The sequence below is a fragment of the Anomalospiza imberbis genome, chromosome 4 (genome assembly GCF_031753505.1).
Source record: "Anomalospiza imberbis isolate Cuckoo-Finch-1a 21T00152 chromosome 4, ASM3175350v1, whole genome shotgun sequence".
NCBI lineage: Eukaryota > Metazoa > Chordata > Aves > Passeriformes > Viduidae > Anomalospiza > Anomalospiza imberbis.
The window spans coordinates 15,268,858-15,293,718 of NC_089684.1; the positions used below are offsets into that span (position 1 = coordinate 15,268,858).

The 24,861-nt window shown below is 38.5% G+C and overlaps 1 protein-coding gene across 1 annotated transcript in view; it reads left to right on the forward strand.

Annotated features, from left to right (window-relative positions):
- The first annotated feature begins 4,879 nt into the window (after positions 1–4,879).
- The window catches only part of PDGFC (platelet derived growth factor C), a 125,386-nt gene continuing 105,404 nt past the window's right edge, over positions 4,880–24,861 (forward strand). The window contains exon 1 of the mRNA XM_068187214.1: positions 4,880–5,235. Coding sequence (XP_068043315.1) covers positions 5,118–5,235 — 118 coding nt within the window. The 5' untranslated portion in view covers positions 4,880–5,117. The remainder of the gene's footprint in view (positions 5,236–24,861) is intronic.

Consider the following 24,861-nt stretch of genomic DNA (forward strand, 5'->3'; position numbering starts at 1 on the left):
CTTTTCCAATTGCTCAGTGATCATGAGAGTAGAAAATTGTATTATTGCTTTTCTAAAAGGCAATGTTTGTAATGCAATTTCTGTTTTCATATTTATCACTCATCCATAAAAAGATTTTAAAAAAACATATTTAATAACTAATTTAATAATTAAAAATAATTCCATATTATGAATATAACAATTTAAAGCTCAGCCCTTTTATACCAGTAAGTAATTAATGTGTAACTACACTGAAATCAGGAGCACTTTGCACAAATGTGGACACTTGCCTGTGTGCCTGGATGAGCAGATATTTATTAGTTTTAAATTATAGTCTAAATTTTGCAAAATACTGTTTTGCCTTTATTATGAACTTACAAGGATTATACAGGTACATTTGGAATATATGTGATTATAAAAGTACATATGTATTAATTCATTTTTCCCTATTTTTATTAGGAAATGAAACAAACTTTGGAGAGAAAAGTGAATCAATCCATCTTCTTTTCCCAACAGCGGGTTGTAGTCTTCCAAAGGTACACAAATGTCGAGCTCTGACTCTTGTGAGACTGAATTTGATAGAAGTTACTGCATTTCCAGAGTTATAAGTCTCCAGAAGCATTTTCCTTTGGTTCATCATGCCTAAAAATGGGTTTATATCTCAGCCTTTTGCTATTTTGCCCCCAAACACTATTTCTTATCCTATTCCTTCTCACATGAGAAATGCCTATGTCATTGCAAACCTTTTGGAGGAGAAAAAAGTCTTTCTGAAACAGCATATTAAGAAAAGGAAATAGCACACTTCCTCAGTGAACTTGGGATATTTAGAGCTCCCTGAAATCAGTCCATAACTCTTGGCATCAGCTCAAACCACAAAGGGTAGTCTGTGAACATTGATGCACCTTGCCAGTTCCAGCCCACTTGCAAAAGTGACAGGGAACCTTTTTTGTTGCAAAGTGGTGAAGGGACAAGGTGTGGAGCACGTGTGACTGTCCACCTCTGTTGGCACTGTGACCATATTAATTTGACTTTGGTGTGGGGAAATCTATTTGCCGATAGAAGTAAAGGTTTTAAAGAGTGTGTGATGAATGTATGTTTTAATGGTAACCCTTTCAGTTAATAATAATCACAGAGAATGCCTTTTCATTTCAAGGATATTTATAGTTCAGGAAGGCTATAAAGCATCACAGTAAGTCTGATATCCTAACAGGCCAAATTTCTGTTGCCTTCTATGGTGGCTAAGTCTCAACACAATAAATTCCTGTGGGATAATCCAGATAGTTCAAATTTTATTCTAGTAAAAGAAATACTTATTCAAATATAGTTCTCAATGAGGAGCATAAAAAACAGAGTCATAAAACAATCTGAAAATATGTAAAATCAGTGAGGCTATTCTACAGAGCAAAGTTGGCATCTCAGACAATTTGAATATCGCAATTTACAGAGAAACATCTGTTGCAATATTTAAGTTGAAAAATACTCGAGGCACACTTTATAGACTACATTACAAAACATTTGGGGGAAAATGTCTTTGAAAGTCTACAGTGTCAACGAAATAATTGTGAGATGAGTTATGGTGAGGTGACTGTTAAAAAAAGACAAAAACTGAAGTGCAATTCTAAGCACGCCGAAAAACTTAGGGACATAAAGCTCTATGTAGTTAAAAATATTTATAATGTATGTAGAAAAAAATGATATCCAGAGAAATTTTTACTGGGCATTGAGTCACCAGAACTCTTAGCTGCATTAGTGCTGTGGTCCCCAGTGAAATTCAGTATGGGAATGCAATATGCACTGGCAGGAATTATCTGAACTACATATACATTAGTTTGTCATAATTACCTAGACATTTACTATTTTAATGCCAATACTTCCATGGGTTATTACATGAGTAGATCATATAAAAGGTTAAAGATACAAACAACAGATACTATATACAATGAAACATTCTATTTTCATTCACTATGTAATGTTAGATTAGGCCTTCACTTGGAATGTCATGTTCTGTTTGTCCCACCCAAAATAAAGCACAACAAAAACAGATGGCAGTTGAAAAACCTTAGAAGTATAGAGGTGTTCATGTGAAAACCATAGTGAAAATGCCAAGCTGGGAAAGGATGTGATACAGCGGTAACACAGAAGATGAAGAGGTTAAAGGAGGCAAATATAAATTATTTATTTTCAAAACCCAAGCACATACATATAGCTCATGAAACTGGAGAGCAATAACATTAAAAGTAAACATAGTTGGTGATAAATGTTTAGCATGAATTTCAGAGAAGACCGGACACATTTAAGGATGGAGATTATCTCATATGTTATTCTGGGTGGAATTTACAACAAAAAGATTTTAGAGAAGTAAAGTCTCAATGATCAAAAATATACCCTGACCCCTGACCTTTAATTACAGGAGGTTTAGAATGGAAGCTTCCACCCTAGGCAGTGTTATTCCATATTCATCCACTATGTGGGTTCTTGCATTTTCCTTTGAAAAGTCTGACAACAGAATTATGGAATAATTTAGGTTGGAAAAGACCAAAATGACCAAGTACAACCACAAACCCAGCACTGCCAAGTCCACCACTAAACCACGTTCCTATGTGACATAACTACATAGCTTTTAAACACCTCCAGGAATCATGATCACCACTTCTCCACGTAGCTTGTTCCAGTGCTTCACAACCCTTTCTCTGAAGAGGTTTTTCCTAATATCCAATCTAAACCTCCCCTGACCTAACGCGATGCTGTTTCATCTTGTCCTGTTGCTCATTACTTGGGAGAAGAGACCAACCCCTACCTTTTTACAGCCTCCTTTTCAGGCAGCTGAAGAGAGCAATAGAGTCTTTCCCCCAAGCCTCCTTTTCTCCAGGCTAGAACGACCCTACATCCACTCCTCCTAAGAGCTGTGCGCCACATCCTTCACCAGCTCCACTGCCCTTCTCTGGGCATGCTCCAGCACCTCCAGATGAAACGCTGCTCTGATGCAGCCTAGATTTTTCAATGGATAGTTTATTTTTCATGTACACAGCATAAGACATTAGGTCCATGTTTTTCAGAGTGAACTTGCCACTAGTACTCCAAAATACAAAGAATCCCACAAAATCCTCAGGCAATGAAGGTTAAGCTACAGTGTAATACTTCATTTATTTGATTTAAAAAACTCCAAAACACTGCTTGTAATCATCAGAGTAGGAGACCTGGAAAGTTGTACATGCTATTTTTATTTCCATTTAAAAATAACAATGGTGAAGCCAAAAAAAATTATAAGGATAACAATAATAAAAGTAACTACATAGTAGTTACTTTGTGCAGTACATTTCTGTCTTCACGCTCTGTAAGTGAAGGGTTGCTATTTACGGTATGCTCCAAGTCTGCTTTTCAGAAGACAGCCCAGCTTCGCTGGACAGCTTTCAGTTGCTACTGGAAATATGTCACTTATTAGGAACAGAGAGGTTGTTTATCACTGTCTCAAGGGTTACTTTAGCTGAGGCAAAGAATCAGCTCAGTTATATAATGGAAAGAGCTGGGTCAAAGGATAAGAAATTTATGTAGTGTGTGCTTGAGATTCTAGCAATGCAGACTCCGTTTCTCTCTTGTATGTCTTTCACATATCATGGCTATATAGGCCCCCCAAAAATATATATGGCTGTATGGGTCTCCCATTCATCCCCAAAACAATCTTAGAACTATGGGGGCTGAAATAAAAAAAATTATGAAACCCTCCCAAAACTTCTCAATCCAGACAAAGAGATTTGTCTTAATTGCTTCTTTTGCCCTCCTGGTATCCAGTTAGCGTTCTGTGTTGTTACCCAGACCCACCACATGGTCACAGTTCCAGTTCTGTAGCAAACTAGAAATGCCATCTCTAGCAAACATCTATATGGGTGCTGAACATCATCAGTTCTCACCAGCATTAATAGGTGAATACTCCCTGACATAATCTCAGTTCTGGTTTCTGGTGAAACAGCAAAAAGGAACCCAATCCTGTCAGCTTTACTTCACCAAGTACCACAAGGCATTGCAACAAGCCAGGGACAGTTACAAAGAGTTGAACCTATGTTTCCATCTGCTTATGCAACTGTTAGATGTCGCAGTTCAGGGTAACCAAAACAACTTCTAGTACAAAAAACCCAAAACAAACAAACCCAAACAAGCAAAGAAAAAAAAAAAAAGTATTCAGAGACTTTTTAAAACCTCCTCTCAGTGTTTTAGTTCCCACTACCAAGGGTATCCTTTACACGAAATGCTTAACCAAGCACCAAGTTTTCAAGCACAAACCCAATTACCATTATAACAACCCAGTAAACAAATACTGGTAAGTCAGCATCTCGCCCTAATTACCAAACACACTAACTGACTCCGGACCGCGCTGACCTCGGGTCCTCCTCGGGGGACGGTGGAGGAAGCCCCCTTCGTGGGGCACACGGCGCTGGGGGAGCCCCCCCGGTTCCCTTCCCAGCACCTGTTGCGCCGCCACTTGGCCGCTGGAGAGGGGGCAGCCCGCCAGCCTCCTTCTTCCCACCGACAACTTCCCGGGGCGTAAACGGCCGCGCCAGGTGCCGCCCTCGCCGTGATGGGACGGCGGGCGTGGGAGGGAGGGGGGAGCCGGCAGGCACGGCCCGAGCTGGCAGCGCGGCCGCCGAGCTGCGGGCGAGGGAAGCGCTGGTGTGTGAGCGCGGGCTGCCCGGCCCCCGGCCCCGCCCGCCCCCGCTGCCGGCTGACAGGTGCGCGCTCCTCCGCGGCGGCAGCGGCGGCCCCGCAGCAGCCCCGGCTTCTCCGACCCCCGCCCGCCACGGCCACGGATTGTTTAGTCCTTGGGAAGCTGGTCTGGGTCCAGATTTTCCTTTGATCCTTTCTTTTTTTTTGCTTTTTAAGAGGGAGAGTGGGAAAAAAAAAAAAAAAAACAAAACAGAGGAAAACAAAACCTGGAGACACAGAAAAGGGCTCTAGGAAAAAGGGAAAAAGTTTTGGATGGGATTATGTGGAAACTACCCTGCAATTCTCCGCTGCCAGAGCAGGCTCAGTGCTGCCTTCTCCCCAGCGGCGCAGCCCGCGCCGGGCGCTGCTGAGAGACGCCCGGGCCTCGGTGCCGCGCCGCCAGTGCCTGCTGTGCCGGAGCCCCTCGCCCCGCCGGCCCAATGCTCCTCCTCGGGCTGCTCCTGCTGACATCTGCCCTGGCCGGCCGGAGGCAGGGGGCCGTCGCCGAATCCGATCTCAGCAGCAAGTTCGCCTTCTCCGGCGCCAAGGAGCAGAACGGTAAGGAGCCGCAGCGCCCGCCGCTGCGCAGCCCGGGGCAGGGCGGGGGCGGGCGCCCGGCCGGCGCGGATCGGAGCGGAGCTCTCCTCCCGGCTCCTCTCCTCCCGGCTCCTCTCCTCCCGCCGTGGCGCAGGAGCGCGGCCCCGGAGCGGTGGGCGCGGGGGCAGCGCGGCTCTGCCCGCCGGCTCCGGGTAAAAGGGCAGCGGTTCGGCGGCCGCGGGGGGAGCCCGGCGGCTCCCTCTTCTGCGCTACTTGAGGTGCAGAATGTGTCCCCTTCCCGTCCGCCGCCTCGCCCTGCTAAAAAACCGAGCAAACTGAAAACCAGCAACCTAAACCCAACAACGGACCGCGCACCTTTGTACCCTAAATGCTTCGCTCTCGGGGGGTGGGTTTTCGTGTCTGTGCGTGAATGAGTGGTGTTTTGTACGGGCTGGAAACGAACTAATCCTGCATAGGAAATGAGAATTACTTTCAACTTTCAAGTGTACCTGAAATGTTTAGAAAACTCTCAAATGCAAGTTCCCCTGGGCTGGGGCTGCGCAGAGCTGGAGAAAGACTCCTTTCATACAGCAAGGGCAGCTTCGGGGTGTGTAATTTGCTTAGCCTCTGAACTCCATATGATTTACATTATTCAGATTTTTAAGCGCCTTTCCTCTTGATCTGCTATTATGAAGTCATTTTAAGGAATACTTTACAAACTGTAAAGTTATATACTGCATGAAAGCACACTTAGTGTAGAATATCTAAAATTAAGGCTGTTTGCATACATTCGTGGAAACCCTGGTGTTTAATGTACAGGGTGGGGGGCGGGGGGGGGTGTGTTTGAAAAATTTAGTACTTAGCATGTCAGCTAGAACAAGCTTTCTCCCTGGGCACAAACCAACACAAAAGGCCAAGCTGGGAGCTCTCAAAACTCTCTGAACTGTAATGAAATAAAGCAGAAACGCAGATTCAAGACTAATTCAATTCTCTCAACTTTGAACTTGGGACTCCCCTGATAAAAGTATTCTATGTCATATCTTCTAATAGAAAGCAAAGTTTCAGAGACCCCTGCGAGTGTTCTTTGAGTGGGTAGAATATGCAGTGCACTAACAAATTTAAAAGGGGGAGATTAATACTGCTGTAGCCTGTTAATGTGATGATATATGGCACCTGCAGACTGCTGGAGCTGCTGATCAAAGAGCAGCATGGGGATCAATCTCTAATCAGAGCAACTGTGAAGGGCCAGAGGAAAGTGATCAAAAGACTTAGAGACCGGGCTGTTCTGACAGGAAACCAATCAGACTTTGTGCACAGTACAGGAAATTATCTGCTCTGTGTGAGAAATCGCTCACTTTCTACCCCTTCCTATCGTACCTGGTGTTTAGAGGCTTTAGGGCACCAGTATGTGACAAAATGGGCTTGGCAATTATATACTGATGTCTTGTGCTGTTATGCTGCCTTCTCTTAAATTTGCATGGTGTGCATATGGAGCTTATCAACACACAGAGTATTGTCATTGCTTTGCTTTAACTTCGTCAGGACTGGAAAGAAACCTGCTATGCTGTCAGTCTCCTCTAAAAGGTTTGTTTCAGGATAATGCAGCTGGGCCCTGAAAGGCCTCCGAGGTGCAACAATGGGAGCACAACAGTGTAAAACGTAGATCATACAGTACAGAAGCAAAACTGTTGTAAATAGGTGTAAGTATATGTGACAGTGCAAACTAGATTCTGTTCACATATATCAGAAATACAGCGGCCTTAGGTCAGGCTTCAGCTGGTTTGCAATGAAATTTGGCATGCTCTAAGATACATTCACTACATCTTAGAACAAATGCAAAGCCAGGAGAAATTTTGTTAAAAAAAAAAAAAAAAAAAGTGTCCTGAAACTGTATTATGTGGTAGTTTATATTCAGAATAGTCCAGGTTCCTCTTATAGCTTACTTTAAGTTTGCTTTGTAGTTGTTGAATTGCAAAACTTACTTAAACTAGCACAAGTTTAGGTATAGCTAAGTACCAACCTCTGACTTTCTTAACTGATTTTAATTATTTGGGGGATCAGTAACACTAGTCGAACCAGTTCTTACTTGATTTAATTAGAGTGATTTTTACACTCTGCTGCAATCTAAAGATTGTATAGCTTCTAGCTAGAGGCAGGTTAAAACTCCCTGGAGTATGAGAATGAGATATTGCTGTTCATGTGCCAAATAATCTCTGGTCAGGAGAGAGGGAGATTTTTTTACTCATGCAGTCTACAAATAAAAATTCTGTCCTCAACTTGTAAAACTGCTAAGTGGCCAAGAAGTTTTGCACTAGAATGGATTTCAGTGATACTCAGCTGCACACATGGGTGCTATAGCTATTGCTTCAAGGTGATGCTGAAGATGCCTGTGACCAGGCATCTTATTTTTCAGTGGGACTACTTGTGTTTCAAAGGATGAAGCATATGCTTAAGGATTAACTAATATTTACTTATTTAATAGCTGAATTATATTATTTTCAAAAGTACAATTTGACTTACTTGCTAATTATTTGCATAAGAAACTCTCTTGGTTTTGCTGCATAGAGAATATTATTTTGTTTCCTAGTGTAAATATTTTTTTGCAATTGTAAATTAAATATTGTAGAACACAGTGTTTTCCTGGTACCTCCTGGAAATTCACTGTGTTCGTTGTTGTGGGGCCAGTGTAGCTCCATTTGAAACCACTGAAAACTACCTCCATATTTTTATTTGCCTGCCCTCTGTTATTGTGAGATTTTCTTTTAACAGGTTTTATTTGTAACTCTGCTTGACAGCAAGGGGTTTTGTGTGATTTCTGTGAAAAAATCCTATTTATATTTAATGTTTTTATTTTTATTCCACTGAGTAAATAATCATCTGGAGGATCAAAGAAGTTTATGCAACAGTTTTCTGGAAAGTAAAATAGTAGTAAATGGTGCATGTAGTGAGGGCTTCTGTTTTTTTGGGCGGATTTCATTTCTACAATTCTTTGTCAGATTATACTTTGAAGGGTTTTTCATACTTAGTTGGCATTATCATTTCTCTTATGGCTCTTTAATGTATTTACTATAATTTTTTCATATTGAAGCAAAGAGTCAAGAAAACTTGAATGCTCAGTTTCTTTTAAATCACAAAACTAAATGTCTTATATTGAATTTGATTAATTGGATGGTTTACTTCTACTTTCTTCATTTCTATCTACTTTTGACAGCTGTTTTTGATGTACTATCTTCATGGTGTTTCTGTAGCTTCAGAAATGTCTGAGGGGGCTATTGGTAGGTTGAGCATTGTGAATGACTTAATTCTAGTGACTTAACTCTGTTAGTCTCGAGTGCACCTGCTTATGTGATGTTATTAGTTTAATCTGGATTTGATTACAACATGACATGGCAGGAGAATCTAAGACCTGTTTTCTTGGCTGCCTGAAAACAAGATGCAATAAATGTTTAAGGTAATTTTGCTAAGCTATTAGCTGTTATGTTTTCTATGAGAAATTATGAGTGTATATATAGAAAATAATGTAAAAACTACTGTTGGATGCCATAAGCAATGATGTGTACAGCTTATGTGGTGTGTACGTTTCAAGTGTAGAACTGAATGACTTCAGAAGGCCAAGAACCTGAGGTTAGTTAGAAACTCACCAGGACCAACTAAAAAGACTGATTTTCCTGCAGTCAGTTTCAAGTATGAATGAACTGCAGTAAATAGAGTTGCTGAAGTAAATCTTAGAAAACTGAAGCACTTACTTTATTTATGTCAAGTCTGCAGCACAGGTAATGTGTCTGTCATGATCTGTCTTTTCGCAGATCTTAAAAGGAATTCGGTTGGTTTTCTTCTTCCTTCACATGAATGGAAACCCCTAATAATAAATTTCATTAACTGAGCACTTCATAATCTGTTTCTTAAATCTTCTGAAATGGGAAAGATTTATGTAGCTTAAAAACCCAAACCCAAAATGTGTCCTCGAGACAGAGTTTGAAACTTGCATATTTCAGGCCATCCTTAGGAAAAGTTGGTGGATGCAGCTGGAACTGAGTGAGTAGCTGAAGTGCCAGAGGAAGATTCTCGAGGTGATGAGAATCACCACGCCTACTCTGAACCACATAGAGGATTCCCTGATTTGTGTATGTTCAAAGAGAGCTCCCAGTTAATTCAGGGAGTGGGACAGCATCGCAAAAAAAGGTTTCTGATTAAGTTCATTTAACTTGGGCTGAACATCAGGAAAACGTGTGGATGTCCAAGTGATGCAGCACATTGAATCCTTGCAGACAGGAATGTCAGTGCTTTTGCTTGAAAACAGAAAAAAAAAAATTGACTGCAAAATTCTCTCTTATAACTGAAGATACTTTATCCTGTTGTAATGCCACTTCCACTGGCTCATGTTGAATTGAAGAGTGCCAGCACAGCCTATTGACTACTGCTGGGTAGCAGAAATTGTCTTAGTTTTGAGAAGATAAGGAAGAATAATAGATAAGATGTGTCATTTAAAGGGAAACTTGATAGCTATGCAAATTTTTTTCAAGTCAAATCTATTTCTGCCTAGTCCAAGGCTTGTTTTGAAATGTTTTAAAGCTGTTTTCCTGAAAAGTAATGAGTTACAGCACATCCTCTTTTGACTTTAAGCAGAAAATTGTGACAAATTAGAGAAGCTGTTCAATGCAACAACAAATTGCAGAGGAAGAAAGTTTTTAAATTGGATTTTTTTGTGTTTGTAGTTGACTTCTGGCATGTTGTTTGCCATTGAGCCGAGTGATGCTTGGGACTTCTCCTTAATCCTGTTGCTTCTCTCAGTTTCTTCTGTTAGGTAAAGTAAGGGTTTTAAAAGCACAGACTTTTTACTCCTTGTCTCAAATATGTAGTCATTCCAACCTGTCCATGTATTTTTTTAGGGTTGAAATGGAATTCAGTGTAAAATGGAGTCTTGAATGGAATTTAGTGTAAAATCTTATTTTTGCATTAAGTAGTTCCTGTTAAGTTTGCAGATTGGACTTCAAAGCTTTGTCACATTGTTTGGGGGGTTTTTAGTTTATCAGTCAGATAGAGTTTTATAATGGAGAAGAAACATGAGGCATACCTTGAGTCAGGGACAGCTATATTGCCAAAAAGCTTATGTTCAACTTTGTCTTCCCATAAACATAATGTCTTTTATATCTTATAACTTTTTCCAGACCCTTTAAGTCTTAATTATGACATAGTCAACATGTAATAGCAAAGTACTGGTTTACATCATACAGCAGTGGTTGTGAATTATAGCAGTGGTTTTGGGGGTTTCTGTCTCTGTTGGGTGGTTGCTGCTTTTGGTTTTTGCTATGTCTGGCAGTTCCTGGTTACTAGAAGGAGGATGTGCTGAGCAAGCCCACTTCCCTTATCGGGAAATGAGCCTCTTCAATTGCTTTGTAGATAGCTCTTGGCTTTGCCAGAGAGCCATGCTTTTGCTTTTTAGTCCCAAAGTGCATGCCATGGGAAATAAACTTCTTGGTGTGTAAGCATCTTAAGAATTGGCCTGTACAGATGTAGCCTTTTAGCATAAACCAGTGTAACTTAGAAAAAGTTACTGGAACAGAAAGGAAATAGAGCTTACACACAGAAACATAGTTATTTTAGTAGCACTTAAGTGGCTGTATGAGTGCTTTCATGTTTCAAAGTTTCTGAGAAATTAATTGCATGGTAAAACTTACTCAGCCCTGTCATTCCCTTTTGGGGAGAGCTTTTTCAGCTTGCGTTTGAATGTGAAATGCTTTTATTTAAGTAGGTAAGTGAAAATTCATAATGTATTATTGTGAAGCTAAAATATCAACTAGTGTTTTGAAAGGGCTTTCTTAGTCTGTAGGATGTTATTTTAAGGTGACAATGCCTGGAAAATTTGTTCCTGGCTCCATCTGTAGACTTCCTAGCCTTAGGGCTCATCTGTCTTCTGATCACCTCTTCTTGGGATCATTCTACTGAGATTTTTCAAAGAAATCTTCAGTGTTACATTGGACTATTTGTGTTTAATTTCATGATTCTACAGCATACGAAGCAGTCTTATGTGTGAAGGTACCTCATCTTTACAAAGCATGTATGCAATAACAAGTCACTACATTTCCATAACTAATTCAGTTTCCACAGCAGTTGTTTGGCTGGGTGACAAAAAGCAGGACTCTGGATGCTTTGGGAGAAAGTCTTAGACACAGAGAATATAAGAACTATTAAAAAACTACTATAAACAAAGGAGGAAGCCCAGCTAATTCCTCAACCTCCTGCAAGCCTTCTGCATGAGGGTTTGCAAGTGCTGGTTTTTTTTTTCTGATCTTACTTTTCTTCCAGCTATTCCATCTTTATTGAGCATACCCTCAGTTTTGGACTTTGGTGTTCTCCCTGCATAGGCTTGACCTAATGTTTGCCCTGGGCTCAGACCCTGCTTGGCTTCTTGCACACACTCAAGTCCTGTGAGTGTGTGCCACCTCCAAGCCATGGCAATGTGCTTTCACCTTTGCTGACCAGATCCTGCTGGCTGCAGCTAATGTTAAAAGAACTCCTCAGCTGTTTAGTTAAGTCTCTTTCAGCCACTGGATTATTATTTCACTGTGTGGCTGTTCTCATTCTCGTGGCGAATTTAAGACTATGCAGGTTAACTCTGCAGTGAGGATCTTCACAGTGATGGTTGCTGCTTTTGTTTTCGGATTTTTATTTTCTTTCTGCCATTTGTATATGCAGGTGTTTGGAGCTGGGGGAAGAGGATATGAATTAACCTCCCTTTAATCCAATCCGATACAGGCAGAAAGAGAAATGAAATAAAAAAAATTCAAAGGTTATTTCCCATGAAGTGGCATCCTTTTATACTACCAAGAATGAGAGTTCAGGGGAATAATCAATAACACCTTTTTTTTTCTGCAGTAATGTGCCTTTTAGTGAATAAGTCCCCATAAATTATTCATTAAACTTGCCGTTTTGTGGTAAATTCATTCAAGGTATCATTATAAACATGGATGTTTTAAGGTGATTTTTCTAGGCTGAAGGTCACCTCTGTTCCTACCTCCCTGAAAGTCCAAAACACTGAAATTTCTCATTGAATTAGTTAAAACTGGTTATTAACTGCATTAAAACAGCATGCAGGCATGGCTTAGTTTGATCACTGTTGTGCTGATTTCTCCACCTAAAGTGGAGGGTACCACTGAGTCTGAATAAAGCTTGGTAAAAGCAGGCAGGCTGGGGCTTTCCTTTGGTCATGCATTATGGCAGGAATTAAAAGTCTTTGGTTTTAATTTTTTAGGGCTTGGTTTTTCTAGATGAACAGTGCTGTTCGTTGGGTACCTATCCTAATATGTTCCCTATGATACAACAGTACTACTAAAGGAAAGTGGGGGAGGTCTTCCTAGTTTCAGCAAATGTCTGGCATAGCCAGCGATAATTTTGGGTGCTGGATCCCTTATCACCCTTATGTGGCTTTTCTTGAAACCTTAATCTGTCTCAGAAAAAGCAAAGAATGTCTTGGGAAGAGGAAACGATGTTGCTTGTGTTTTCTATACAGTTAATTAATTTTTATATTGCTGCTGCTCTAGTATTCTTATTAAGAATTGGCAATAAATCATGTAAGAAGGTGGTGGGGGAGAAAGGAGTTAGATGCTGCAGGTAATTAGAGAATTGGTCCTGTAATCTGATAAATGGCCTTCAAACTAGGTTCAGGCAGTAAAAGGTAAAGGAGTGGTGCCCCTTTTGTAGTTTCACTATTCTACATCCTTAAGCCATTATTCAGTTTGGCACATATCAGCAAAGTCGTAAGTTTCTGTGTGTGTAAAATGCTAGGGAGTGTAATGTTTGAAGAGTAGTTTACACTGGAAAAATTATTTTGGAGATGCTCTTAACACACCATCCCTGTCAATCTGTAGCTCCTAATTTCTCTATGCCTCTTTTTCAGCTTTATTTGTTTAAAAGCACATGAAGTGGGAAAATGACCTTGCTGGAAGAGGTACTTATTTCTGAATTTATGCACAGTTATCACTTGTTTCAATTGTTATCTTTAGTTATAGTCTTTTTCACAAAAATCAGTTGTCCAGTCTTTTACTAAACTGTTATTTAGGGAGCTTCATTGGATGAGCTATTGTATGATAGCAGCTAGAATATCTATTTTATTACTTTTCCCCTCCCAGTGTTAATTCTCTGTATAACTATCCAACTGTGTTCACCCTTGTTCCAAACAATCCAAGGCATTAGTCCTAGGGGCTTCAAGTTCCTCCTTGGATTGACAGGGAAAGCAGAACTCATTTAATGCAATAGTTAAAGATTAAAAAAGACATATGGCACAGGAAATTCTTTTGCTGTGTGTGAAGGTATGGCATTTCCAAACTGGAAGTGTTGTTCTGACTATTTCACCGGTAGTGGAGAGTTATATGAGGCCACTTCCATCTGCAGAGAATCTGTTTCACTTGCTTGTGGTTCTGGGGCTCATTCAAATGCTCTAAAACAAAATAAAAGGAATGGATGTAATAACTTCTTTATGGAAAAGTCATAAAAAGCTACAGGGCCATGTAAACAAATTGGGTCATTTACAAGATGTTTAAGTGATGGATATTCAGTCCAAATTCAAAGGTGTGGATTAGGTTTTTACAGTCATCTTGACTGAATTTTGCCCTCAACAAGATTTTCTTTCTCTGCCAGGAATGCCTTTGACACTACAGATGACAAATTTTCAGAAAAAGTGTTTTCAAACATTTCAGTGCATTCAGAGTAAAGCCAAGATGCAGAAGAACAGTTCGGTACTGTGATTTGTTATTCTTCTAGGTGAATGAGGAGCCTTTCTTAATCTTCATGGTTACACTGTGAAGCCGTAGTGGAACTTTGTAGTATTCCCAGGGAAAATCAACTAAAAGAGTTTCCTTTCTGGATTCAAACATGCCTGAACTAATTACAAAGCAACCATTTTGGCTCTCTGCTCTGTCAGTATAAATAGGTTTGCACAGAACAGCAGTGACTGATCCAAGCTAAGCCGTGTTAGTGACAGAAAAGTATGTTGTATTTCATTGAAGCACTGAACATCTTATCCATGGTGTGTCACCTTGCAAGGCCCTCCCAATTTTATCGCTTGTTGGGGAGGAGTGAAAAATATGTAACTACAAATTATGCGTCTTAAGATGCATTCTGTGGGTCATTTATTTGCTTTGATGTAAATATAAGCCTGAGGATGGACAATTTTCTCACATTTGGAGGAAGGATATTGGTGTTAGCTACTATGGGGTGCTTGCCTTCTCATGAGATGTGCTTGCTCTCTGACTCCCAAAGCAGCTTCAATTGCCTTTCATAACTGTTCATGCACTAAAATCTGCAGATCATTTCAGAAAGAAAATAACTTTGCTAAGCACGAGTCTGGAGTTAGTAGTAATTAACTGTACGTGGGTGAAGGTCTTTATTTGTATGTACAGTGCTAAATAATGAACTGTTGATGTATCTCTCTTGTGCTTGATAATGTGCCTGTGAAACTAACAGTTCTTACCTGGATAGTGTGTATGTGTGATTATGCAGCATTTGAAGAAGTCCCTCAGAAAGTGATTCGGATGAATTTTGCATCAGACAGTCTCAAGTGTAAAAGCTTTATATGTTTATTATTGACAATATGTGTTTCAAAAAGAAATTTTGGGGAAGTGAGCTATCTTAATCTTTAAAGGTTTCCATGTCTTATTACTTAGTTGGTCTGTTGTTACACAGGGAGGTTCATACCTACCAACATTTCTGTTACTTGTGAAACTATAATGGATCTGAAAGGGAGGTAAGTTGAATAATTTTCATTTGAAGAGAAACCACTGAGGTTGTCTTTGATATTACCTAACACCTCAAGAATGCCACACCTCAGCAAAATATAACAGTAAAGAGAGCTCTGTTGCTTAAATACCTACCTGATTTGCAAAACTTTCATATTGCTTGTGGGGAAAAAGATGGTTTTGTATAGTTGTCAAGTAGAAAGATAAACATGCTTCTAAAGTGTGTGCCTGCCTTATCAGCAAGAATCTTACAAAACTCTGATGTGCCTCATTTGTCAAGATGCATGTGGAGGTTGGTGTAGTGTTAATACCCAATGAAGTAGCAGTGAAATGTTTCCAAATTGTTATTGCTTTTAACATAGTTTAAAAAAATGAAATGAAAACTCTAGTTTTTCAGAAAGTGAAAATCTGAGAATCTCGTGTTTTAAGTTGGCTTGGGAACGCAGTGGTGAATATTGGAGCTAAAAGTATTTTGAATGAATTCAAGGTGGGCTATCCGTGTGTTAATAGGTCCTAAAACATTCAATAAATTGTGTAGAGTTTAAATAGTAATCTTTTATATTTACATGGAGGTCAACTAATGCTAGGTAACATGACAATATTTACATTTTATTTTCATTTTCTTGGATTTGGGAAGAATGCAATCTTCTTTGCTCTTCTGCATGTCAACTCTTTTTAAAATCATTCAATTCCATGCAATAGTGGCTTTTGAACATGTGTATCACTGGCCACATCCAAGCTGCATGTTGAGCTCTCTGCTCCACAGAGGGATAATACGTGGCTGCAGAGGGTTCACAGCATCTGGTCTTGGAATTTGTGTGTACCCAGATGTTGCTACTGAATACAGAATATAGGAGCTATTGGTTTCTGGGTCCTGATTCCCTAGCCCTATTCTAGGATCTTCAAAAATAACTTCGGAATATGTAGGACTTTTTTTTTGTTTGGCTTTTTCAGTGTTTTGGATTTTTTTAAATTTAAGTGCACAATCATGTATTTGTTAATAACTAATTTATTAAAAACAATTTTTATTGCTGTCTCTACTGCAATCCCTTGGCTGATTTAAGACTTCAGAGTCAACTAAAATATAATTATTTTCAGAAGTAGCTGGTTTTTCTGTTACATTTTTCTTTCCATTGTTTTGCTGAATATTCATTACTTTGAAGCTCAAAGGCTACTCTAAAAGATATCTTACAACATACTTAAATAAAAGTAAGATGTTATCAAAAATATTAATTTCTGTCTCTACTTTAGTCAAATCCTTAACATAAAAGCAGTTCTAAAGTTGCTAATTGCTATAAAGTATGCAGTTATATCCACTAGCAATTTATTATGCATACTAAGTATGTATCATTTTTTAAAAATAGTGTGTTACCAGCTGACTAGCTCTAATCCCTGAACTTCCCCACTGACAGTACTTTGGATTGGATAGATGTAAAAGATGCAAAGATGTATTGTGGAGTTGTTCCCTAAAATACACAAAAGGGCTTGACCTTGTATGAGGAATTCCATTGAAGCTGGGAAGTGATTTGATCTAGTTAGAATGAAAAAGTTACATGATGCACATTTGCAAGATCAAGACCTTGTCATTAATTCAAAGCCTGGAAAAGGGAAGCATCTTGATGACTTTTTTTTCAGATTTGTGATTATGTCTATTAAACATGAAATAAAAGTCAGCAATTGTGTTCATGTTTGCTATGGTGGCTGTGTCTGTCTAGCTATAAAAATAATTTATTGTACCTGAATTACTTCTTATCTGAAAAAACCCCAACTAATAATGGTTAAAGTGTAATAAAGTTTATTCATGTAAAATAGTATTTGAAAGATAAAAGCTAGTCATGCTTTTATATTTTGACTTTTATTTTCTTTTATAGCTTTCTTATACTTGGTAAGCTAAGGAATCCAAGCTGTATGCTGAAAAACAGGATCTCTACTCCATTTACAGTAAAATTCTAATGCACAGATAGGAATATCTATACTCTTGTTAAAATTTTGATGAAAACTGTAACAACCCCCCCCCCCCCCCCCCATGCTTCTGCTTTTATGGCAAGGGAGAAATGCTCTTTTTTGCAATTGGCAAAATAGTGGAACAGCATTGAATGCCTAAATCATAAAGGAAGGGGTATATGTTGACAGGTAAAGAGAGAAATGTGAAAGAAGTCTGTGTTGAAAGTTAACAATAGAAGAAACCAAGATGCTGTGACAACACTACATGGAAATTGTTTTTCTCTGTATCTTTTTTCCTTTCTGTAGTAGAAGAATGAACAAAAGGGCTCCAGCACAGTAGCTCTTCTTTGATGATTACTGAATGGGGTTAATTATTTTTTTTCATCCTGTTGTGCATGAGGAACTTATTTTATACTTCTAGATTGTTATCACCTAATTTTTCTATCATGTAGAGGTGTTTAAAAGGGGAGTTTGGAAAAATTTTTCACTGGTACAGGAGGTGAAGCTGTAAACAGCAAAGACAGCGACCAGTTGATAAACACTGCAATATGCTGGCTTGGTTTGTCCTCAGCATTACTGACAGTTCTTTTTGTTGGGCTGTTCCTCAAAATATAGGGTGTGTATAGTGTTGGTGGTTTAAACATGTAGGTAATCAGGGCTCATATCCAAGGGAGTGAAGAGAGAAACATTCTTTCAGCTGTTACAATTTTTTCATGCTAAAACATTTTTTCAGTGTCATGTAGCATTTATATGTCTGATGAACTACAGATAAAGTAGCAGATGCTTAGGGGTTTTTTTCAATATTGGATTCATAACATGAGCAATCTCTGCTTTCCTGTGGTTTTTTTCTGGTGCACCAAAATTAAGGTATCAGACATGGCTTTTCAAATTGCTTGTCTTTTGTGTGGCCAGTAAGTGTGGCTTTCAGGGACAGCTTTGTACCAATACTTGTCATTATTTTAAACAAGAGGAAATTATAATACCTCTGAAAATCGAGACCGAAACATTTAAAAAATGAAACCTAACGGCAATTGGGAAATCATAGGTCTCTTTGAAAATTTTCACTATAATTACTTTTCTGACACTTGCTTCTGCTGCCACTGGGAACTTGATCCTTAAAGACAGAGGATAGAATGTTACAAACTGCTCAGTGGTGCCTTGGTGCCAGTATAGATTCACTGCGACCTTTTTTTGTTGTTATCCTGGCACTTTAAAAAAAAATTATTTCATAATGCCTGAAATGTTTCAGAGGATAAAATTGCATCCAAGGCCTCCCTTCTTCTCTTCTTCCTGACTTTTTTGTTTTGTTTTGTTTTTGTTGATGTGTGCATTTTGGAAGTTTTTTTTTAAATAAACTGAGCCCTAAGGAAAAAGTGTGCAAACCAGACAGTGGTGAGAGAGTTGCTTTTTGATTAGAAAGGTCAGCATCTTGCACCTGCCAAAACCATTTTGATCAGAAATCAGAAATAGTTAGATGTGTATTTATACATGGATGGGGAAAAGAGGAGGAAGAGGAGCTTTGGTAATTTTTCTGCCTGTGAACAGCCCTGGAGCCTCTGGAACCACCTTTAGCAGAAATAACAATTATAATGGTTGGCATAAGGCTTTGAGTGCTCAGCTGGCATCTGCTTTCTGTCACAGTTAGAAGGAGGTAGAGGGAAAGGTCTTGCATCCTGCTGGAGTTGTCTGGGGTGCAGTTCCTGAAGACTGCACAAAACAAAAAGTCATTAGTCTTGTTGTTCCAGATGACTTGATAACAAAGAATGCCCCATAAACACAATGGGATTATTTGCTCAAAGGACCAAGATGCTTACATTACTGCTACCTGTGGTAGCAAAGACTAGAGAAGCACCATAAGAAAGATGGTTTTAAAAACAGGGCATCCAATAAAATCCTATATCTGTTAAATAATTTTTCTCTAGATCTTTTCCATGAAAGATATTGGTGGTTTTTAGCCAGGTAATGTGAATAAATGCTTTCTCTTCCGTAGAGGAAGAGATGCTGTTCGGATGCTTGTCTTTTGCAGTTCCATGAATTCGGTGTTTAAAGTGTAGTGACAGTAGCAAGGCAAAAGTAGTAATGCTATATAGATTTTAAGAATGTCTATAAGCAAACAAGATCTAATTCAAATAAACTACTTTCATTCTCTGACAATTATGTTTGTGTTTTATTTTTAAGGTGAGTACCCTTATTCTTAAAATTCTTCCTGCTCTGGAATTTCCTTCAGCTCCACAACTGAATCCTTCTGCATGTAATTCAAGTTTTCTGAATTTTATTCCTTTATAAATAGAGTATCTGGTACATTGGTTCTAGGTGCAATATTTCCCTACTTCTTCAAACCTCTATTTACAAATACCAGTTCAAATAAGTAATATTACATTAAAAGGGATTATGTCCAGAAAATGACTCTCTAAATAGCTTCACATAGTTACTTGTCTTTTTTAAGGTAAAGTAAAATATTTCTATGTTGTTAATTTCTGAGGTTAGGAATAATTCTGTTTCATTTTCATAGCTTTCTCATAATTTCCTTTAGAATTTTACCATCTTGATCTCTCTGCAGAGGGTTATCTAATGATGAAGATGCCACCTCCAACAATTGTATTAATATGCAATTTAAATATACCCTTGTCAAGCTGTAGCTGTATATTAGGCTTTAGGTAGTGTCAACAACTTTATTGAAGCACTTGCAGAAATCGTCCAGGATCATGAAGACCTTTTTATTACTGTCTTGAGGCAAAAATGTTGCCAGGGACTTCATTTAATGACAGTCTCTGCGTGTAACACTTCTGTTATATTTCCTGGTATCATGGCATCACTGATGTAGTAACAAAGCATGGGCAGTTAGCAGTTGAAAACACAAGGCTGAGGTCCTGTTCTTGTCTCTTAGTTGAGATTAGGTTTAGCTACTACCTGAGTAGGCTTTCAAAGAAATACAGAGTGTTAGATGAAGAGGATTTGATGACTGTGCTGGTCTTCCATCTGTGTTGGTACTGGAGGGGACATGAAGGCTCTTCTTTAACTGTTTTGTTGCTTGTTTTGTTATGTTTTTGCCTTTCTCTCTCCCCATTCATGCTGGAGGGTTGAGACAGTAACTGACATCCCCTATCACTTGCTGCAGGTTAGCACACTGTTTTGACCAAAATGAAATTGGAGAATTGCTTTTGGTCCCCATAAATTCCTTTGTAAACACTTAATTTTCTTGCTCTACAATAATGTCTGCAATTAGAGCAACCTTTTATTAACTACTTTGAGGTTCTTATCTACTATTTGCATCTGTTAAGAATGTAATTGCTGTTCTGTTGCCCAGCTTTACACAACTTTGGATCTGTTTTAGTATTTTTTGAGATATTTACATGGAAGATGTGACTAAAGGTCAATTTGTTAAATTTCATTTTTAATTTGGGGAAACTGTAGGAACCAGGGCTTGAAAAGAGAAGTAAAATATTTGAGAAAGAGAAGAGAAATGGAACAGAATTATAGGCAGAAAAATTGCAAAGTTCACTGAGACATGACTCCTATTTACCAAGAAAAAAATTAAATAAGAATTATCAGTTTACCTTGTCAATTTGGATATTTTTAAAGAAGTAAAACTTACTGGCAGGTAGCTTATGTAATTAATATTGGGCTGAGGAGAATTCAAGAAAAAATGTTGTTGATTGTACTCAAAAAGAAGTGCTTTGCATTTGAGATGAAACAATTTTATTAAAGGTAGGCAAGGTAATTAAAGATATGGAATAATACGTGCATTTTGAATATCATCAAATGGTAATGAGGCCAAAGGGAAGAGATAAGGTTAGGTATAATGCTGTGATCTCAGGACTGTAGATTAAAAGAAAGCACTAGTAGTGAGACCTGTGTGCCAAGGCAATTCCCTGAGAAAGTTCTAGAAGGTAATAGCGGCCATTCCAGGCCAAATTAAAGGCATAGTTGGCTCATTGTGTTTTGTTTGACAATAGCCAGTAAGGAATGTAACAATGATTCCCTGGAGTATTCTCCTGCCTTCCAGTGTTGTAGGAGTCAGAAATTTTTATAAGTTGAAGGCAGAATTTGGGTTTTTGGTAGCCCAAGGGATTTTTGGTGTCTTGAAAACTTTTGCTATTTACAGTTTCTAGTGAGAAAGTTTAACCACATAACTGATAAATATCTTATTTTGGTTGTGTCGTGCACACTGTTGGTTCATTTTATTCAGTATCATCTTGCTCTTTGGTTTTGCCTATGACTTTTAGATTTGACCAGCTATTGTGGAGCCTCAGCTAGAAGCTTCTCCAAGCCTTGGATCTGCCACACTGTTCTGTGGAGTGTTTGTGTGTTTGCCTATAGCAAAAATGCACATAAAGCATGTATCTTCGGGTATTTCAAGTCTCAAGAAAAACTGAGAAGCAGTATTCAAGATATGAGAAGACCCTGCATTAACACAGTAATAATGTTTTCTCTAGTTTTCCATGCTTTTGCTTCAACTTCTTAGTATTCAGGTTTTCCTCCCAGCCATGTAGTCCTGACCCAGAAGGACAGACAGCAGCTCTGCACACGGGAAAAGATGCTCAGAAATTGCTTTGTGTTGTGCTCAGATCTGGAAGAGATAGAGACTGCAGTGAGTCAAAGCCATAAATTTCACAAGATCAAGACATTTCAATGTTCCACTTCAAGTATATCATTGTTAATGTGGTTGAAAGATGCTGTAAATCAGGTGGTGACTGTAAAAATGGAAAGTAAACTTTCTCAAGTGTTCTTTCCTAGTGTTAGGTTGTGGTGTCAAGTAGTGTTCTGTTTGTTTTGGCCTTGGTTTTCTTCCCATAGACATTTTTTTGTATTCTTCCATTATGTCTCTGCCTAAGAGCACAGATTTAAGGGTTTTTTTTTTTTTTTTTTTGTTTTTTTTTTTTTTTTTTTTTTGGTTTTTTTTTTTTTTTTCCTTGCTGAGTATTTTAGATCCTGTTTTGCCACTGGGGGTAAGCAGGTTCTTCAGTGTGGCCAGTGATATTAACATATTGCAAAGGAGTTGCTGGTTGCTGTTCCTTGTCCTATTTTAGACTTGAATTTTATTTCTTTACTATTTCTTTACTATTGAGTTTCTCTCATGAGGTAACCCCACCTTTGTCTACCTTGTGTGTGGATAGGGATTGATTTCCACTCCCCCCTCCTCTTTAAACAGAATATTTTCTAGGGTTTCTTACATTAGGAAAAACATATTTTAGAATACCAGATGCTTCACCTATCTATCTTTCAATTTTCACCTGAGCCAGCATTTGGATGCCATTCTGCATTTAGGTATGGGGTTGACTGCAACCAAAATTAAAAATATCCTTAGAAAAGTAAATTAATAGAGAACTTGTGTACCTCTGGTTTGTTCTGTGCTCTGAAGTTCCAGTTCTTATGCATGGAATAAATAACACCTGCTCAAATGATAATTCTCCCTAACCTCATCAGGTAGAGATAACAAGATATGATCTAGGTACTTATTTTCTAGTAGTAGTTTTAAATCTGCAGTTCTAGAAAATGACATGGCCCTATTTTGTTTAAATTGTCAAATTGAAAGTCACCTTTAAATTTACCCTGGAAAATTATTTGTAATTTATTTTGAGATGATTTAGAAGAATAATTTTCAAGATTGCCTTTTATATTTAGAGAGAGCCTAGCAATTGAACTATTATTTGTTTTGGTTTTTTCTCTCTACTGGATTTTGGGAGAATGAATGGATTCTGCAATCATGAACAGCATGCTCTGCTGAAATTTGGATGACCCTGTTAAGTCAAGCCTGTAGTGAAGCAAGCCTGGTTCTTGGTAGGCAGTGGTAAGAGCAGGGACTGGTGTCCCTGAGCACAGTGCCAGTGCCACACTGCTTGCCAGTGCCTCTTGGCTGCTGGAAACCCTTTCCAAGGGAAAAGCTGCTTGCTGAGAGGCTCATTTCTTGGTTGCTGCTGGATCCAGTACTGATCTCTTGAGCCTTTTCCCCAGGTCTCCTGTCGCTGCCTTAGGAGCGTGTAAAGGTATTGGGGGAGGAATGAGGAGAAATAGATGTTTGAAGCACAGACTGAAAAACACAATTCATATTTGGACAATATTTTCTGACCTTATTCACTGCAATAATTAGAAAATTATGAAAATACAGGCTGAAGTGGTACCATGCCAGACAAATGTAATAGAAATCTCAGATCAAGTTGCTAGTACTTCCTTTTCTGGCTCGCTTTCAACTGTGCCTGTGAGCGCAAAGGAATGGCATGTATTTATACGTTTGTAAATAGGATCCCACACATTTTCCCCTTGAGAACATGCACTCAGACCTTTTATGGTCAGGAAGGGGTGTTTCCCTCTGTCTGTGAGCTGCTCAGAGAACTACACATTTCCAAGTATGCAGTTCAGAAACTTACAGCTAATACTTTGTAAACTTCAGTTTAAATAAAGAAGTTTGGGGGATTAAAGGCAAAAAAGTAATTTTTTTTCTTTCTCCAGTAGTAAAAATACTTTAAGATAAACAAATAGGTTTTGAAGTTGATGTGTTTTGCTAACCTGATTTGCCTCACTCAGGTTTACTTATAAAAATAGCACTTAAATCAAGCTCTCATGACTGTGTGTCGTCTTTTCAAAATATCTATTTATCAAGAGATTCAGTTGATAATATCTTTTTAAAATATCTAAAACTCTTTCTAGATACTCAGTGTCAGTTAATCATAGTGGATCAATAGTATCTAGCAATAATACTAGGAAAAACCTCACAAAAAAAATTCACCTAGATTAAATGGAAATATTTCAAAACTAGTCATTGCTTGGAGGCCTATTTCGCCTATCAAAGAAATTTTGATTCAATTTGAGTGATCTCAAGCTCTGTAAGATGAATGCAAAATATTTAAATGTCACTGTCAAAAAGTATTATTGTCTTGAGAAGGCACAAATAAAATAATTTACTTGCGTAGCAATTTAGCTGCAGAGAGCATAATGAATATGTTCTTTCTTTTATGTGAAATGGTGAAGTGTTTTAGGGAACTTGTAATGTGCCCTGTAAAACATGTCTAGGTGTGGTTTAATTCTCCATCCACTGTTTTGGAAACTGCAAATAGTCTGAAGCTACAGGACAATTGGAAACACTTGAAATATGGTACAAGAGCTAGACAGTTTTTAGTTCTTATGCCATGATGCACACAGTACTCCACTCTAGCTTTTGTACTAAAATTTTTAAAATAGATTTTCTTAAATGTGGTTACTTGCTGTCTTTGAATTAATCAGAAAAAAGCCCTTTAATACTTTCTGGAAAAGGAAAATGCCTACAGGAAGAGTTGAATGGTACTTGTTGAATACTAAAAGAGGTAGGTTTCAAAATTCCCACTTAGTTTCCCAAAGATGCATTGTACCACGTGTATCTTTGTGCAGTGAGATGTCAGAGTTTCCATGGAAGTGTTCTTTATTTCAGGACTGTTTCATTATGTCAAAGTAAAATGACAAGAAGCTGAACATTGTAATAACAGTATGTGTCATATTTGCTTAGAATATATTTTCAATTAGAGTGCTTTTAGGTGTTTTAAACATTCAGTTTCAAATCAAGATAAACTCTTTGGGAAGCTTGGGGTTTTTTTTCTACTCGGAAAAGATGAATTGCATGTAATAGCCAGTTCCCTTTCACTTAGGCTCCCTTTGGTCATACCATTCTGCAAAGGCAAAATTGGTGCAGTTAAGTTCATAGAGGTCTAATTTTGCAGTCAGTGGAGACATCCATAAAGAGTTTGGCTTAAAAATTTGCAAATGGGCTGTGTGTAAGTTCTCAGAATCAGTCCATACAAGTAGGAATTCAGACAATTAAGATTACCTTGTAGAGGTTTTCATAATATAGGGAGCTTTCTCTCCAAGGTCATGTTCTTGCATTGACTGGTGCTATGTAATCTTTGAAAATATGTAACCCTACCACAGATGAACCAAGAAAGTAATTTCTGTTCCAAAGAAGTAAAAATCAGTGGCATAGCAGAGTTTCTAGGGCACT